This window comes from Pyxicephalus adspersus, chromosome 1, assembly GCF_032062135.1.
Source record: "Pyxicephalus adspersus chromosome 1, UCB_Pads_2.0, whole genome shotgun sequence".
NCBI classification, from domain to species: domain Eukaryota; kingdom Metazoa; phylum Chordata; class Amphibia; order Anura; family Pyxicephalidae; genus Pyxicephalus; species Pyxicephalus adspersus.
Window position 1 is genome coordinate 112294511 of NC_092858.1, and position 16703 is coordinate 112311213.

General features: G+C 40.2%; 1 protein-coding gene across 3 annotated transcripts in view; it reads right to left on the reverse strand.

Moving 5' to 3' along the window:
- TFEB (transcription factor EB) overlaps positions 1 to 16703 on the reverse strand; it is a 70738-nt gene that overhangs the window by 13403 nt on the left and 40632 nt on the right. For all 3 annotated transcript variants that reach the window (XM_072423871.1, XM_072423862.1, XM_072423854.1), the window contains 2 exons: positions 1863 to 1943; positions 1654 to 1774 (listed from right to left, as the gene is read on the reverse strand). In XM_072423871.1, coding sequence (XP_072279972.1) covers positions 1654 to 1774; positions 1863 to 1943 — 202 coding nt within the window. The remainder of the gene's footprint in view (positions 1 to 1653; positions 1775 to 1862; positions 1944 to 16703) is intronic.

Below are 16703 nucleotides of genomic sequence, written 5' to 3' on the forward strand. Positions count from 1 at the left end.
TCCTACTTGGACAGCAAAGTGGATACACAAAGTACCCATGTTTCATCTGCCTGTGGGATAGTAGAGCAAAGCAGGATCACTGGCAAAAAGTGACAAGGCCTTCAAGAAAAAACATGAAAAAAAGGTGCCGCGAACATCATTAACAAACCAATGGTTGTCAAAGAAAAAATCATTCTCCCTCCACTACACATAAAATTGGGATTAATGAAGCAATTTTTTAGAGCTCTGAACAAGGACGGCGGATGCTTCAAATACATTTGTTCTTCCCTGGATTGAGTACTGAAAAATTAAATGCAGGAATCTTTGATGGACCCCAGATTCGTAAACTGATAAATGAATTTGGGTGCTAGTATGAGCATAAAGGTTCATTAATCTCCATAGCCAATTGCAAACATTTTCAGAAAACCTTGGTGATTTCAGTGAGGAACAAGGGGAGAGCTTCCATCAAGATATAAAGGTGATGGAAGAAAGGTATCAGGGCAGATGGGATAGACACATGATGGCAGACTACTGCTGGAGCCTTCAACGTGATTGTCCTGATCATCAGCAAAAAAATAAATCATACAAACTGAGGTTTTCAATTATTTCTTTGTGACAAGTTCTGTAAATAAACTGAATATAGAAAATACTGACATTAAGTATTTCAAACATTTATTTTTGTATACGTAGGCATATCTAGTTTAGTTTTGCCTAATTTTCATGTTTCATTAGTTTTCTATAAAGGGTTTAAATATAGGTCATTATTTTAAAAACTAGAGCCAATCTATCAAAATCAATACCATATTTGGAATCTGTGCATCAAACATAAGCTAAAATGACTTTAATCTGTTTGGCAAGAAAATGTTTGTTGATCAGTGTAATTTGTTCTTCTAATTCGATACCTGAACTTTTCGTTTTTTTTTACACTGTACTACATACATATCACATTTGTTAAATTGTTTTGGTCAGAAGACTTTTTTGAATACATTTTGGGTACTACATTTCTTTTCTTCTTCTAAAAATAAAAAAAATCCACTTATGTATGTTTTTGAACATTGGGCCTGATTTACTATAGTTCCCCCAGGCGGGAGAAGATAGACTATCATGGGAGAACCTGCGCGACCCAGCAAACCTGGAATGGATTTCTTCAAATTCATTTGCTATTGGTTGGCAAATGTTTTTAATTCTTGAAGAAGGTTCTCCCATGATAGTCTCTCTTCTCCACACTTGGAAAGCTTTAATAAATCAGGCTCATTATCCTCATTGGATTCATATGGAAATTTGCATGAATGCTGGGAAAAATTGTGTAAATTTTGTGTGAATACATTTATTATAGGTAAAAAAAACATACAACATTCATAGGTAAATTAGTCATATAATTATTGTCACATTAATAATCCACGTTGATGCTAACTTTGGTCTGAGAATCTACACATTCATGACCTCTGGTCATTAAAGGGATAAATAAAGCTGAAACAATGACACTTTTGAGGCTTAACAAAATCAGCAACATTTAATGTCAAATGGAATCTCACCACCAAATTAGCTGACAGATATAGAAAGATGATGATGATGATAGTCTTTGGACACTAATTTCAATGACTGGAAGTATTGCACTTTGAAGTAACATAACAGTATTCAAAAAAAAGATAAGGTGAAATGAAATGTTGTTACCGGTTAGCTCTTGCTTTACAGGTAAGTCTGCTGGACATGAATTGCTGGTGATACCTACAATGGTATCACTGAGTCGTGGACTATCGCTATACAGCCCCAAATGACTACTGGAAAAAGGCAGCTGCAAAAATGGTGGAAAAAAAAATAATTAATTGGGAGGTCTTTTACTTGTAAATGCAAAAACACTTAAATGCCATAAATAGTCATACCGTATTTGGCATAGAAAGGGCAGGTTCAGTGCATCCATACATATCATCTAGACTTATTATGCTATCAAGGACATCATCCATCTGCAAAACAGGAAAACATATGCCAAAGTAATACAAAATAAGCATTTACTATATAGAATTTTTACATTATATATATACACATTTATTTTCAAAGCAATTATGCAAACTTAGGTTAAATTTTATGTTGGCAAATTGGCTCTTCTTTTCTCTATCTATATTTCTACAGAGAAATTTCCACTTCCTTTTGTATATTTGGTGTAGGAAATTAGAGTAAATCTCTGGCTGGCAAAGGTTAAAAAGAACAATACCTGATTTGCCCTATACATCCAAAAAAATAAAAAAAATAAAAACTTTTGGGTAAAGACACTTTAATAATGTCTAAAGTGTAGTACTGAAGTGATGGCTCTATTACAAGGATTTTTCTTCAGCTTCTGTCAATGTAAAAGTGAATTCAACAGACATGAAATAGGCAATATACTATAACGGAGACCCAACAATAATACCAATGGTTATAAAGTTTAAATGTTTTAAATGGCTATGGATATTAGTTTAAATGTGCCGCACAGTGGCTCAGAGGTTAGCACTCTGGCCTTTGCAGCGCTATGTCCCAGGTTTAAATCTTGGCCAGCACACTATTTGCATGGAGTTTGCATGTTCTCCCTGTGTCTGCATGAGTTTCCTCCCACATCCCAAAAATATGCAACTAGATTATTGGCTTCCCCCAAATTTGACCTTACATTGATTTAAAGACATATGGATATATGGTAGGAATTCTTTGAAGGACAGCTAGTAACATGACTATGGACTTTGTAAAGCACTGCGTAATATGTTGGGCTATATAAATACTAATTAATAATAATTATAATAATAATATTCAGGGCACTGCTACTTCTGACTACAGCAGATCATTTCACATTCATACTATACTTTCATTCAACAGAAAATTTAAGCAGGAACTGTACAAATATTATGGGTTCTTTTTATAAATTATTCCTGTTAGTCAGAAATTTGCTGTTCGAATCTCTCCCTGTCAAATATAGATAGGATAAAATGACCTTTTTCTCAATTATTTGCATACATGAACAAAAAGACAAGAAAGAGTAACCCTTTTATGACCAAGGCACTGATGTCTAGGTTAAATTTAGCATTTTCTGAATGTGTCACCTAATTTCACAATAGCTGTATACAGAACATATTTAAACAAGTAGGCCACAATAATTTCTTGTGGTCTATGCAATGTCACTTAGGCCCTAGAAGGCACTATACATGTGACATCTAACAAGTAACCCACATAAATCGCCATACGTATTTAACACTAACTGATCATAAACACATTAACTAATCGCATTGACCAATATACCCGGTGTGTTTCGACAAACTAGGCTTCCTCAGGGGTAGCGGGACGTCAACGAATATTTAACTCTTGCAGTGATTACATCTAAATTCATAAACATATATGTAATTTGTTAGGATCATCATATTATTGTGAGGCTAAATACAGACATTTCAGAAATGTAGTTGAATTAACAGTAAGGAGAATGAACAATAAAACTATATAATTTGTAAATACATTGCTAAAGGTATATGAAACACGTGTGTACATCAAATGCAAAATAATTCAAACATCGATACGGAATATGAAAAACCTAAATATATCAAGATGAACTTACATGGTCCTGTTATGTGGTTCAATGCGCTTAATAGTAGAGGTCGGTGAGACAAAGAGCTCCCCGAATGGTTTTTAGGTAATATATAGAAGGATAATATATCCAGTGCAGTGGGACACTGAGTACTGGAGAAAATTAGTATGGATCCCAACAGGTATAGTCAGGGGATATAGGAATAAATGGGTAGCACGAAAGCACATATGTTAGATCAAGGGAAGTACAGACCTGTATCAGGTAGTCCCCAGGGTTGAATGAAAACAGCGAGAGTCCTATGGCTGTCAGTGTGCCGTGGAGCAAGGGGATTCCTGCGGCGCCGTCCTTTATATATATTTTTTCATAGATATAAAGGACGGCGTCCCAAGAACTTCCCCGCGCCCCACGTGCACGCACCCGATGTCCAGGGATGCCCCAGAGGCTGGCCCAATGATGCAGGACAGTCATCGATGATTAGTAAGGAGGGCAGACCCCCATCTCTGCCCAGGCTCATTGCTGCAGTTGGTCATAGACTAGTCACAGCAAAGCATCCCCGTCTATTAAGACGGGGATATGCGGATAGATAGAAGGACGGGTCCCCAGAAGAGGGCAGGGCTATCTAAAGAGCACTCGTAGTAAAAGCGATTGCTCCTGTCCCCGCAAGTCGGGTCCTCCCCCTTCTTGTTTTAGCAGTGGATTAAATCCAAGGCAGCCAAAAGCACAAGTGGTTTTTTATTTGCAAAAAAGCATATAACTGGGGAAAATCCTTTACTAAGTGATCTAACCCACAACCTATCACCACACAAACAACAACTACTACACCAGACCACATCCCAATAGACCCTCCAGGCTCACAACACTCTACAACCTATAACAACAACGTAGCTAAAGGCAAAATGCCTTATAAGAGTGACCTCAGTGATCGACCCAAAACGGAAATGATCCACACCAAGCAACACCACCCCTCCCTCCACACCATCTATTCTCATCCAGGTAACTCCATTCGTGGATACATTAAACACACTCCCCACTATCACTCCTACGCGACCAGAAACCCAACCTACTACACCCCCTTTCAACACACAGACACCATCATGTGGTACACCGTAAGCAGAAAACTCACCAGAATTCACACCATTACCCGTACCATCCCATACAACCGTACAATCCACATCACCCAAAGGCACCATTCCCAAAACCAGGACACAGGACTCTTTTTTAGGATCATTGACCCAACTAATCCCCTCCCCAATACAGCTGAAAGGTTCAATCCCGGACTACTTCTCCAAACTTTCTCCACGGAATCAAACTTAAAAGTTATCAATTTATCCTCCCATAACCTTACTCCTATAGAGGAAGAGGTCCTCAAATTGGGACTATCTTTCTGCCCATCAAGCCAACTGAAAAAAAATTTGAATTAATTAAGGATATCCATTTATTTGCCAGAAATCTAACCCTAAAACTCATGTATGTATGATAAATCTACCAAACCCAACAACCCTTTAGAGACATCACAATTCAAAGACTTTATAGTCAACGATTTTAAAACTTTGAAAGCTCTACAGGGACTTTACCTAGAGAGTAACCCTGAACTTGATCTACCTCACCCACCCATTGTAGACACTGAACCTCTAGAGACTGAAACCATACCCATCAAATGCAATAAATCAACCTTTTTTCCCTCATTAACCCACAACACACATTTTCAGACATTTGTGAACATCATTACAAAGAAGTACTTATACTTATAATCCCCACATCAACCACCAAACATTTCCAAACTACAACAACAAGCATTCAAAAGTCTACAAAACAACAAACTTATCACAATCAAACCCCCCGATAAAGGTGGAAACATTGTTATAATGGACAACCATCAATATGTTCAAATGTGCTTGGACATTTTTCACAACACAGAATTGTATACAATCATTCACAAATCAGACATCACCTTGATTTACAATGAAAAATACTCCCTTATACAAGAAGCACATACATCCGGTACCATTGATACCCAAACCAAGGAATTTCAATGGACAAAATACCCAGTCTTCCCAAAGTACACAAAAACCTAGCAAAACCCCCAGGGCGCCCAATTGTGTCATGAATCGACTCAATATTGTTGAGGGCAAGTAACTTAGTAAATACATATTTAACCACCCTAGTGTTCTAATTCTGTCAGTTTTTTGATGCAAAAAAGTGATCTTAATTTTTTTGCATAGAAATTTTTGTTTATTTTGTGGGCCTGTAATTCTTAGGATTATCTCCCGGGTATGATAAATGTATTTATTTATTTTATTATAATCATAAATTACAATATAATACATAATTATAAATAATATTTAAAAAAATGAAATAATAGACAACAATGTAATTAAAAATAAAATTAAAAAATGTACTTTTATTTTTATTGTATGTTGTATAGTGTTTTTTACACACATACAATACATCACCACTCGCATCACCCAGAAGATGTCACATCCTCCCAGGTGATGCGAGTGGGGATGTCCCGCCCGCCTCTCCCAGACGCTGCTGCTCTGCATCTCCAGGGAGATGCAAAGCACAATGCAGACCTTCTGCATTGTGCATCGCATCTTCCTGGGGATGCGAGCAGCAATAGCAAATTCCGGGGGTGGGGCCAGCTGGCATCACCCCCAGAATTTACTATTGCTGCTCGCATCTGCAGTTAGATGTGATGCACAATGCAGAAGTCCTGCATTGTGCTTCGCCTCTCACTGCTGATGCGAGCAGCAGCGTGGCCGGGACCCGGGTGGTATTTAAAAGCAGATTACTCGGTAATCTTCTTTTAAATTTCCTGCCCAGCCACGCTCCCCAACGGACCGGCACCCCGGCATCACAGTGGGACCATCAGATCGCCGCTGGAGTGCGGTGCAAAGGTAAGGGGGGCTTCTAAAGTTACCCCGAGTGTGACTCGGGATTACCGCTTTTTGTTAGTAAAATCCACCCCGAGTCAAACTCGGGATTACCGCTAGGGGGGTTAAGACCTTTTGTCACTCAACTACCATCATTCATAAGAGACACTATCCAACTACTCCAAACACTACATGATATGACAGTTCCTCCCAACACACTTCTAGCCACTGTGGGCATAGAAGCCCTGTATAGCCCCCATGGGACCTACAAACTATAGCATCCTTCCTCCATACAGATGACCCATCCCTACATACATACAATCAATTCATCCTGAAACTATTGAACTATATCCTCACCCGTAATGTTTTCACATTTAAAACCAAACCTACCTACAAAGCCAATACCTTGGGCACTGGGAGAAAGATCTCTCCTCAAAACCTGAATTTCATCTCTACTCTCAACACCATACTGCTATGCTGCCGTTCTATAGACGACATCTTGATCGTTTGGACAGGTCCCAGAGACATACTCAATAACATGCTAGAATCACTTCATGACAACTAATACAATTTAAAATTTACCTGGAACATACACCCCTACCAAATTCCTTTCCTGGATATCTATATTAACATATCTCTTAACTCCCACATCACCACCACACTTTACAGAAAAGAAACGGCGGGCAACACAATCTTTCATGCCCCAAGCGCGCACCCGAAATCCCTCATCAATAGCATCCCATACAGTAAGATGCTCAGACTCCAGAGAAATTGTACCTCTGATACAAACTTCAAAACTGAAGCAAAAGCCCTTACACACAGACTTACTACCAGGTAAGTAAGAAACTCCTCTAAAGGACCTACCAAAGAGTCTCACAATTCAACACAAGGGGCCTCATTTTTACTACATCTCCAACTCAAGCCCCATCTACATTACCCATAATCACCAGATTCAATGAACATCACCAATATATTCACCAAATATTCAGAGAACACTGGAACATCTCACGTTAGACCCCAAAATCAACACCATTGTAGCTGAGAAACCATGTGTAACATACAGAAAATCAAACTCACTGCGGGATTCACTAGTATCAAGCCACTATACCCCCCAATCCTGGGATCCAGAACCATGTTGAATATATGGTACATTCAAATGTGGCTCCTGTAACCAATGTGAATATATCCATGAGAACCAAGCACTCCTATTACCCAATGGCATCCTACATGAAATCAAATATCATGTTAATTGCCAATCTTCTGGCATCATATACCTTATCACCTGTTCTTGTGGAAGATTTTATGTGGGCAAGACTAAAAGACCAATTTAAGATATACAGAAAAAAGGGGACTTAATGAGCACATATATAAAATCAAATAACAAAAACTTTTTATTTAGAAAATATTAAAACACCAATAAAAGATTATGCCATTTGTCTTAACATGCAAGAGAGCACGATCTGAACATCTATATTGCTCATAGTTTGGACCATAGTATATCAAATGATTTAACAGCTAATATGGACGCCGTGATTTCATGCTGGGGCTTCGATAAGAGACAGAGCTCAGATGGGGTAAGAGGCTGACGACAGGAGCTATCAGAGCTGGGACGTGTGGTCTATCTTCTTCATTTTTGAAGTGGCAATTCATCTACATCTATACAGGTACGCTTCTCTTGTGAATTTGTTTAACCTGGTATGGTTTATATTGAGGGACAATGTTAGAACTTGCAAAGTAATGTGTGTACAAATAGCGTGTAGTACAAATAAGCCATGAATTCAGACAATAAGAAAAGATGAATCAACTTGGGATATATAGAGCTGATATAAACATATTAAATTAGATATTGCTGATACTGGTGGGCACATTTGTCTGCCTGCAAAAAGGATATATGGCGAGGCACTACGGACATCTAGTGACAGGATAAGTTATTGCAGCTCGGACTGAAAGTATATATATATATATATATTCTTTGCAACAATAAGAAAATCCTTCTTTCTACCAGGGTTTCCTCTCTGTTATCGCCTGTTGGTTGGCACTTACCCTCATCATGAGCTCTTGGTTTGCTTTGAGGCCCTATATACATTTGAATGAAGATGAAAATATACTGCAAAGTCTAATATCTGCTTTAAGTAATTGTAAGTATGCTTGTTGCTGACATTTTAAAAACAATATATGTTGTTTTGAAGAAAAATAGGTATTGTATATTATGGTATGTTATTATGTATATCTAATCAAAAATGGCAAAATGGCAACTCCCATCAGCTACCACGTAGGTTCAGAACACAAGTTTGATACCCACTGTATAACCTTCGCCACCCTGAAACAAATACCACCTAGCCTCAGGGGTGGCGATTAAGACAAGAAATTACTACAGTCAGAAACCAAATGGATTTTTCTTTTTAAAGCCAATTAATTACCTGGTCTTAATGATGTTTTCAGCTTTAAACCATTCCTCTAAGATAACATACCGGGACTTCGGGTTCCGTCGCCTCATGGACTAGCAGCGCGAGTTAGAGGCTCCTGCCCATCTTCGGGATAATCTTCTATAAAACCTACACTTCTTGTGGTGGATACTTCGCTGTGCCTTCACATTACTCAGGTGCCTACATGGACCGGTTTGTGGATCATTCCTCCTCCTCAGCTTCCCTACTTGCCATGGGCAGACGAGACAAACAGCGTGCTGCGCCATCCAAGATGGCAGCCACTGCACCTTCTCCTCATCCTCCTGCCTCTCCCTCCTCGTAGGGATGTCCCGCTGATAACGTGGCAACACCAGATCCAGTAAGGATCACTGATGCAGTCGTAGAGCTGCTGAAGCCAACGCTCCAGGAGGCCATAGACGCTGCTGTGCACCGGGGTATACAATCTATACGCAAGGACATGCAGGCGCAATCCCAGCATATCCAGGCAGTTGAGCAACGGATCACATTAGTTGAGGATGATGTATACTCTGAGCACCTATTTCCTCCTTTGAGGCTAAGGCTGTGGCTCTGCAGGATAAAGTTGAGGACTTGGAGAATAGGACCCGCAGGAATAACCTGTGCATAATTGGGGTTCCATAAACCAAATACCCTGCTCATTTGCCTGAAGTATGTGCCTCCATCATACCCCAGCTACTGGGTATCCCGACGGGCTGCCAAGTTGAGAGGGCACAAAGATTGGGCCCTATATGCAAAGAAGCATCTACTCCCTGACCAGTCTTAGTGGCCTATTCCCACTATATGTATGGATCTTGAATCCTTTAAGCATTCCATTTTTAGCGGACCCTGCAATATGAGGGGGCCTCTCTACTTATATTCGCAGATTACTCCGCGGAAGTATCCCGGAAACGCCAGGCTTTTCAGCAGGTGTGCTCCATACTATATCGCAATAAGCTGCGCTTTACCTTGGCTTACCCGGCAATTCTTCATTTTACGGATTCACACGGGCAGAAATACTCCCCACCTCAGCTGAGGAGGCAGAAAGTCTGGTACACTCTCTTCTTTCGGATGTTGCTTCATCATCATTGGAAACATCATTTCAAGATACCCCACATCCTGGCCCATCCACTAAGAGCAGATAATTTGTAAGCAGATAATTCCAGTAGATAATTTTTACATTCCAGTGGTATGCTGTTGATTTAAGCGAATGTGCTTTGCTTTTCAGTTTTCTTCATGAGGAAATAAGGAAAGTCAATCATTCCATTTGTTTGTTGCTGTTTTTGTACTTGGTTTTTGTTTTTCCCCTCCCTTTATTCTGATGTGGACCCTATACTTTGTTGGTTTGCTCACACTCAAATCTGGCACCAATGTTCTGCCATGCTCAGTTCTGTCCCAAGATGGATTTCTGCTGTATATGTTGGGGATATTCGTCCCAACTGGTCAGGTGGACTGTATACTGCCATGATTTTTCACACTGCATCATCTATGACATGGTTTCTCTACTGGATAATGACGTTTTATTTACTGTCTTTTACGTGCTCTGTTTTACTGTTCTATGACAAATGTACTGTGTGTGCAATACTCTCTTATACAGTATTTGAGAGTGATCTCTTGGAATATCAAGGGGCTACGTTCCCCAAATAAACTTATGGCTGTTCTCTGCCATCTTAGGCGGATGAAAGCCGATATAGTGCTCCTGCAGGAAACCCATTTAGTTACTGTGAGGTGCTTACCCCGCCGGCTATCCCACGTCGTCCTCGGTGACCCCAGGGATTGCGGGCAGTGTAGGGGAGGCCACCGCTGCTCTGCTAGCAGCGCGTCTTTCCGCTTTGTCGGAGGGTTCCGTTCTGGACGAACTACTGTTCTACCAAATGGCATCCCCAGCACTCCTGCAGAGACGTGTGCAGCACATCACGATCCAGGGGTACTGCTGTAAGAGGCACGCACGCTACTATGCGTGCCTCTTGTACACCCCTGCGGGCGGGGCAGTCGGTTGCTTTGCCACATAGCGGGGCATGTTTAGTTTAAATTTGCTGCAGCCAAATCAGCCACAGGGAAATCGTTAGTTTATTTATTCACCCTATCCAATAGCGCCAGGTGGCGCAATGTGATTGGGTAGTCTGGCCATTTATTAAGACCTGTCAATTGTACCCTTGCCTATTATAGCCTCTGTGTTACAGGGTGGGTGTGTTCTCGTATTGGATTACCGTGGTAAACGTCTGTTGTCTTGTTACCAGCTCGGACTTATTACCCACAGCGACCCGGCCTGATTACTGACCTTTGCGTGAACTCTGCCTGCCCTGACCTCGGATTGTCCCTGACTATGCCTTCTGCCTCATCCTAATGTACCTTATTTTATCAGGCTGACTTTTTGTGTTTTGCCTCAGCCTGTATCTGGATCACGCAATAAAGGTTGTTAAAGTACTTCCTCGAGTTGGTTGTGGTTTGTGCACTCAGGCACATTACAGGTAATGAGGATTTTCAAAGAATGAAAAAATTATGGGTCAGAGAAGTCTATGGATCTCCTTCTGCTGATCGCAAAGCTGGTGTTCTGTTACTGGTGCATAAATCATTTCCAGGTACAGTTAAATCTGTTCAGGGTGATTCGGAGGGCCGCATTTTTCCAAGGGGTGCATCATCAAATATTATGACCAAGAGATATCAATTTATAATATTTACGCGCCTAACTCACCTAGGGTATCATTTTTCCAAGAGCTCACCCGCTGAATCGCCCAAGACTATGGCCCACAAAATAGTTGGGGGTGACTTTAATTCGATAATGTCAGAAAGTGAGGACAGGTATTCCCACTCAACTGGTGGAGCTGGGTGTCAGATGTCATCCACACTGCTATGTGACTTTGTTTTCTCACTGGGTTTAAACGATGTCTGGCGTTAGTGCCACCCCCTGGAAAAAGAGTTTACATTCGTTTCCTGGGTTTATCTTTCGCAATCAAAGTCAGATTATTTGTTTTGCTCAGATACTTTGTTGTACAAGGTTGACTCACCTGAGATACATCCTATGCTACTCTCTGACCACTCCACCATTTCTGTTTTATTACATGATCAGTATCCTAAAGGGGGATTATGTTCCCTGGTGTTTCCCTTCATTTTTTTTTAAGGATCCCGTATTTCAAAATGCTCTTATTTCAGCGTGGTCCGAATATGCCCAACACAATGCAATTCATAGGGATAACCCAATCCTTTTGTGGGAAGCTGTTAAGGCCTTTATGCGAGGGAAAATGATTTCCTATATGGCAAAAATGAAGAAAAATACCCTAACACAATTTTTAAAGGCCGAACAAGTACTGAGACAGGCGCAACATGATCTAACTGATAATTCTACTGTAGTAACCTGGCAACATTGGTATTGTGCTAAACGTACATTTGACTCTCGGTTGTTACAATATGAGCAACTAAAAAATAAAAAATACAAATCTTTGGAATACTATAAATTAGGTAATAAGTCAGGCAAAATGCTGGATAATTTAGTTCGCTCCACATATAAAACCTACACATATACCTAGGCTGTGTACTCCTTTGGGAGAAAGTGTCTCTGACCCCAAGGATGTCAATTATCATTTGGCCCAATATTTCCAAGCTCTGTACTCTTTTTCTGAGGGGAATAAGCAAGCTGCTAAAGCCTTCTTATCAGAAGTGCACATGCCCTGATTAGAACCTAGTGATATTGATAACCTTAATGCTCCGATAACGCAAAGTGAAATTCTAGCAACTAAATCTGTTTTAAAAAACGGCAAAGTTCCCGGGCCTGACGGCTTAACGGCTGAATTTTGTTAAGCTCCTGAAGGATTACATTGTAGAAGACCTATATGCTTTATGTTCCACGATGTGGGAGGGGAGTTGCTATTTTACATCGAATCAAGAAGCATTTATCAGACCTATTCTAAAAAAAGATAAGGACCCCTGTGCCCCGGAATCATATCGCCCCATTTCCCTGGTAAACATAGATGCAAAAATTATGTTTAAAATACTTGCTGATAAGCTGGCCAAATTACTCCCTTGGCTTATTTCACCTTCCCAGGTAGGGTTTGTTCAAGGGAGGGCAGCAGTGACCAATATCAGAAAAGTACTTGTGGCGTTGGTAATGACTAAACTCCACCCAAATCTTGATCAGGCTATTATCACAATAGACGCAGAAAAGGCTTTCAATAATGTTAATATATCGTGGCTCTTTTCTGTCCCTGATCGAGTTGGTTTGCATGGCCCATTTGTCCAGTTTCTTGCTGCTATGTACAGATCTCCCACAGCCAGGGTATGCACCCCGGGATTTTTATCCCCTACCATTGCTTTACATAAGGGAACTAGACAGGGCTACCCCGTCTCCCCTTCTTTTCAACTTAGCGTTGGAGCCGTTAGTAAGATATATGAACAGCACACCACTTTTACATGGCTTACCAGTCCACAACACCGAGTTGAGGACCGCGTTTTTTGCGTGCGATATTTTGATTTTTACAGTTGAGCCATGTTTGGACAGTGCTGTTATACAATCCCTATTTACTCGGTATGGGTAGTTCCCTGGTTTACCGATAAATTTTAATAAAAGCGAAATCCTGCTCCTCTCTACACCTCCATCTAAGGTCACTGATGGGAGAGTTTATACTCCTTTTAAGGTAGCTGAGGACCATATCACCTACCTAGGACTACGAATTGGCCGAATGCCCTTTTCTTTGTATAAGTTGAACTAACCCCCTTTGGTGGTAAGCTATGGGAGAATTTGCCCCTCTCTTTTATTAATCACTGCTTCCTTATCAAAATGATGTCCTTTTCCAAACTATTGTACCCTATGCAGACCCTCCCATTGCTAATACTGCATATGGATGTTAATATTCTAAATAAAGCATTTATAAAATTTCTATGGTGGGGCAAATGCCCTAGAATAAATTTTTTGAAGCTTTATTCGCCCAGGACAGCTGGGGGGGGGGGTTGGTTTCCCAAATATCCGGTTGTATAACCTCGCAAGCCATGTAGTGGATTGGATAAAGGAAACCTCCTACTGCTCCAACGTACAACTGTAAACTGCTATGATACACCCTTGGAGTCCCTGTGCCCTCTTACATTGTAAACTATCTGCCCATCTTCCATCTGGCATAATGTTCTAGTCAGGGACACCAGTTGCAACATGGAAGAAAATTAGGAAGAGATTCAGGGTTCCAGTTAGCCTGTCTAAACATCTACCTATATGTGGTAAACCAATGTTTCTTCAGGCCCAACATTACGTGGCCTTCAGCAAGTGGAGGAAAAGAGGTCTATTATGTTATAGGCATATGTTTCATGAAGATGATTGTCATCAGCAGAGTTGAGAGCTAAGTATGCAATTCCCATGTGGGCATTACACCCACTTTATTTTGGTCAGTACATGTCTTGTCTGGGCTCTTTGGTAAGGAACCAGGAGTCGATTCTGCAACCTAACGCTTTTGACCAAATATTGTCACTGTCTCCTCCGAATATTTTGAATATCTATGCATAATTACTACCTGTATTTACAAAATTGTTGTCTGATACTAATGTGAATCAGTGGCAGAGAGATTTTCCAGACCTGGATATAGTGGACCATGCGATACAAGAATACCAAATGATTAGAAAGTGTATGCTTAATAAAATTTGGAGGGAATCCCAATTTAGGATACTCCACGGGGCAAACAAGCTGTTTAGGCCCTCTGAAGGTGGGCCTCAGTCCAGAGCTTGGCATCTTCAAAGTCCTAAGTGTGTTTGTGGTTTTGCCCGTGTATTGCAGAATACTGGCAACAAATACTACTGCTGGTAAGCAAGGTGACGGGTTGTGTTATATCGGACCAACCTTCTCTCTTGCTTTTTGGCTACTGGGATGAGACGATTCCCTGTACCATTACTAAAAGTATGCGAGCCTAAATTAGTGTGTGTCTACTGGTGGCTAGACATGCCATCATGAACACATGGATTCATCCACAGACAGCAGAGGTGGAACAAGTGGTTGCTCTCCTAAAAACGTTATTTTATAACAAATGTTAGAAGCCCAAATCCAGGGAGATGATGGTATAACTTGTTTTCTGCAACGTTGATATACATTTATACTTTACGCATTTCCTGATGTGGAGAGAAATACTTATCTTGACCAGTTCAAATATTCGTCCTGGTAAATTTATAATTTGTCAGGGTGATCATATTATGCTTTTCTAGGCCTGCTGACTGTTATTCTGTTTTATTGCCTTGATGTAATTTTTTTGCTGGTTCCTATGCTGTAGAACCCGAATGGCTGTCTATGTCTTAGGCACGTTGTGTCTGTAGAGATGTGAGCCACACCAATAAGCCTGGGCAGAGATTGGGGGTCTGCTCTTCTCCCTAATCATCGATAACTGTCCTGTCATCAAGCCGGCCTCTGGAGCATCCCTGGACGTCGGGTGCGTGCACATGGGGCGGGGGGAAGCCCTTGAGATGCCGTCCTTTATATCTGGACGGCGCCGCAGGGATCCCCCTGCTCCACGGCACGCTGACAGCCACAGGACTCTCGGTGCTTTCATTCAACCCTGGGGACTAACTGATACAGGTGTCTACTTACTTCCCTTGATCTAAGATATTATCCTTAGTCATGTGCTTTATATTAAACAAACGCTACCCATTTATTCCTAGATCCTCTAACCATACCTGTTGGGATCCTACTAATTTGCTCCAGTACTCAGTGTCCCACTGCACTGGATGTATTATTCATCAATATATTACCTAGAAACCATTCTGGGAGCTCTTTGTCTCACCAACTATGTAAGTTCATCTTGATATATTCAGGTTTTTCATATTTTGTATCAATGTTTAAATTATTTTGCAATTGTTGTATATATGTGTTTCATATATATTTAGCCCAAAATTTAGGTTTTTTTGTTCATCCTCCTTATTGTTACTCCAACTACATTGCAGAAATGTCTGTATTTAGTCTCAAATAAATATGATAATCCTAACAAATTACATATATGTTTATTAATTTAGATGTAATCACTGGAAGAATTAAATATTCGTTGACGTCCCGCTACCCGAGAAAGACAAGTTTGTCGAAACTCGTCGGGTATACTGGTCAATGCGATTAGAACTCAATATCGCAAGTGTTAAATACGTATGGCGATTTATGTGCGTTACTTGTTATTGTTACTTGTTGTTGTTGATGTCACATGTATAGTGCCTTCTAAGGCCTAAGTGACATTGCATAGACCACAAGAAATTTTTGTGGCCTACTTGTTTGAATATGTTCTGTATTATTATATTTGACCTACCACTGTACAATACAATATTATTTTGTGCCGAAAACCCTGCTTTTCTCTTCTCCTATTAACTTTCGTACCTAACAAGGGTTGGCACATAGTCTTTTAGAACTAACACGAAGTGTCTTCCACCACCTATCCTTAAATCCACCAATGTATGCATACCTAAATAACTATTTTTTTTTGATAGAGCATAATAGGTTGATACAGTTAGTTTGATACATTGTTCTATTTGAAACTCCACATTTTTATATGCTAATGCACAAAACTATTTTTTTTTCTTTTTTTTGTTTTCATTTAAACTGTATTTAATTTAAACTGGATGGCACTTCAGGTTTAGGGTGGCAGTGTTATTTTTCTTTTCTTCTTTCAATGACCCCGCATGTAATCAATATGTCATTGCTGAAAAACTATACTTATCACATGAACAGAAACTACTTAAATTAGTCCATGGGGATCCAAGAAAAGTGTTGGCTGCTAGGTATTTAAAGTGGAATGGGTAAAAACATTTTAAACACATTGGGCATCATATTTGAGACATTTGTTTACAGTAAACAATAAAAATACCAATAAAATAAACATAAATTACCGTATTTTTCGGACTATAAGACGCACTTTTTCTTCCCCAAAACTGGGGGGG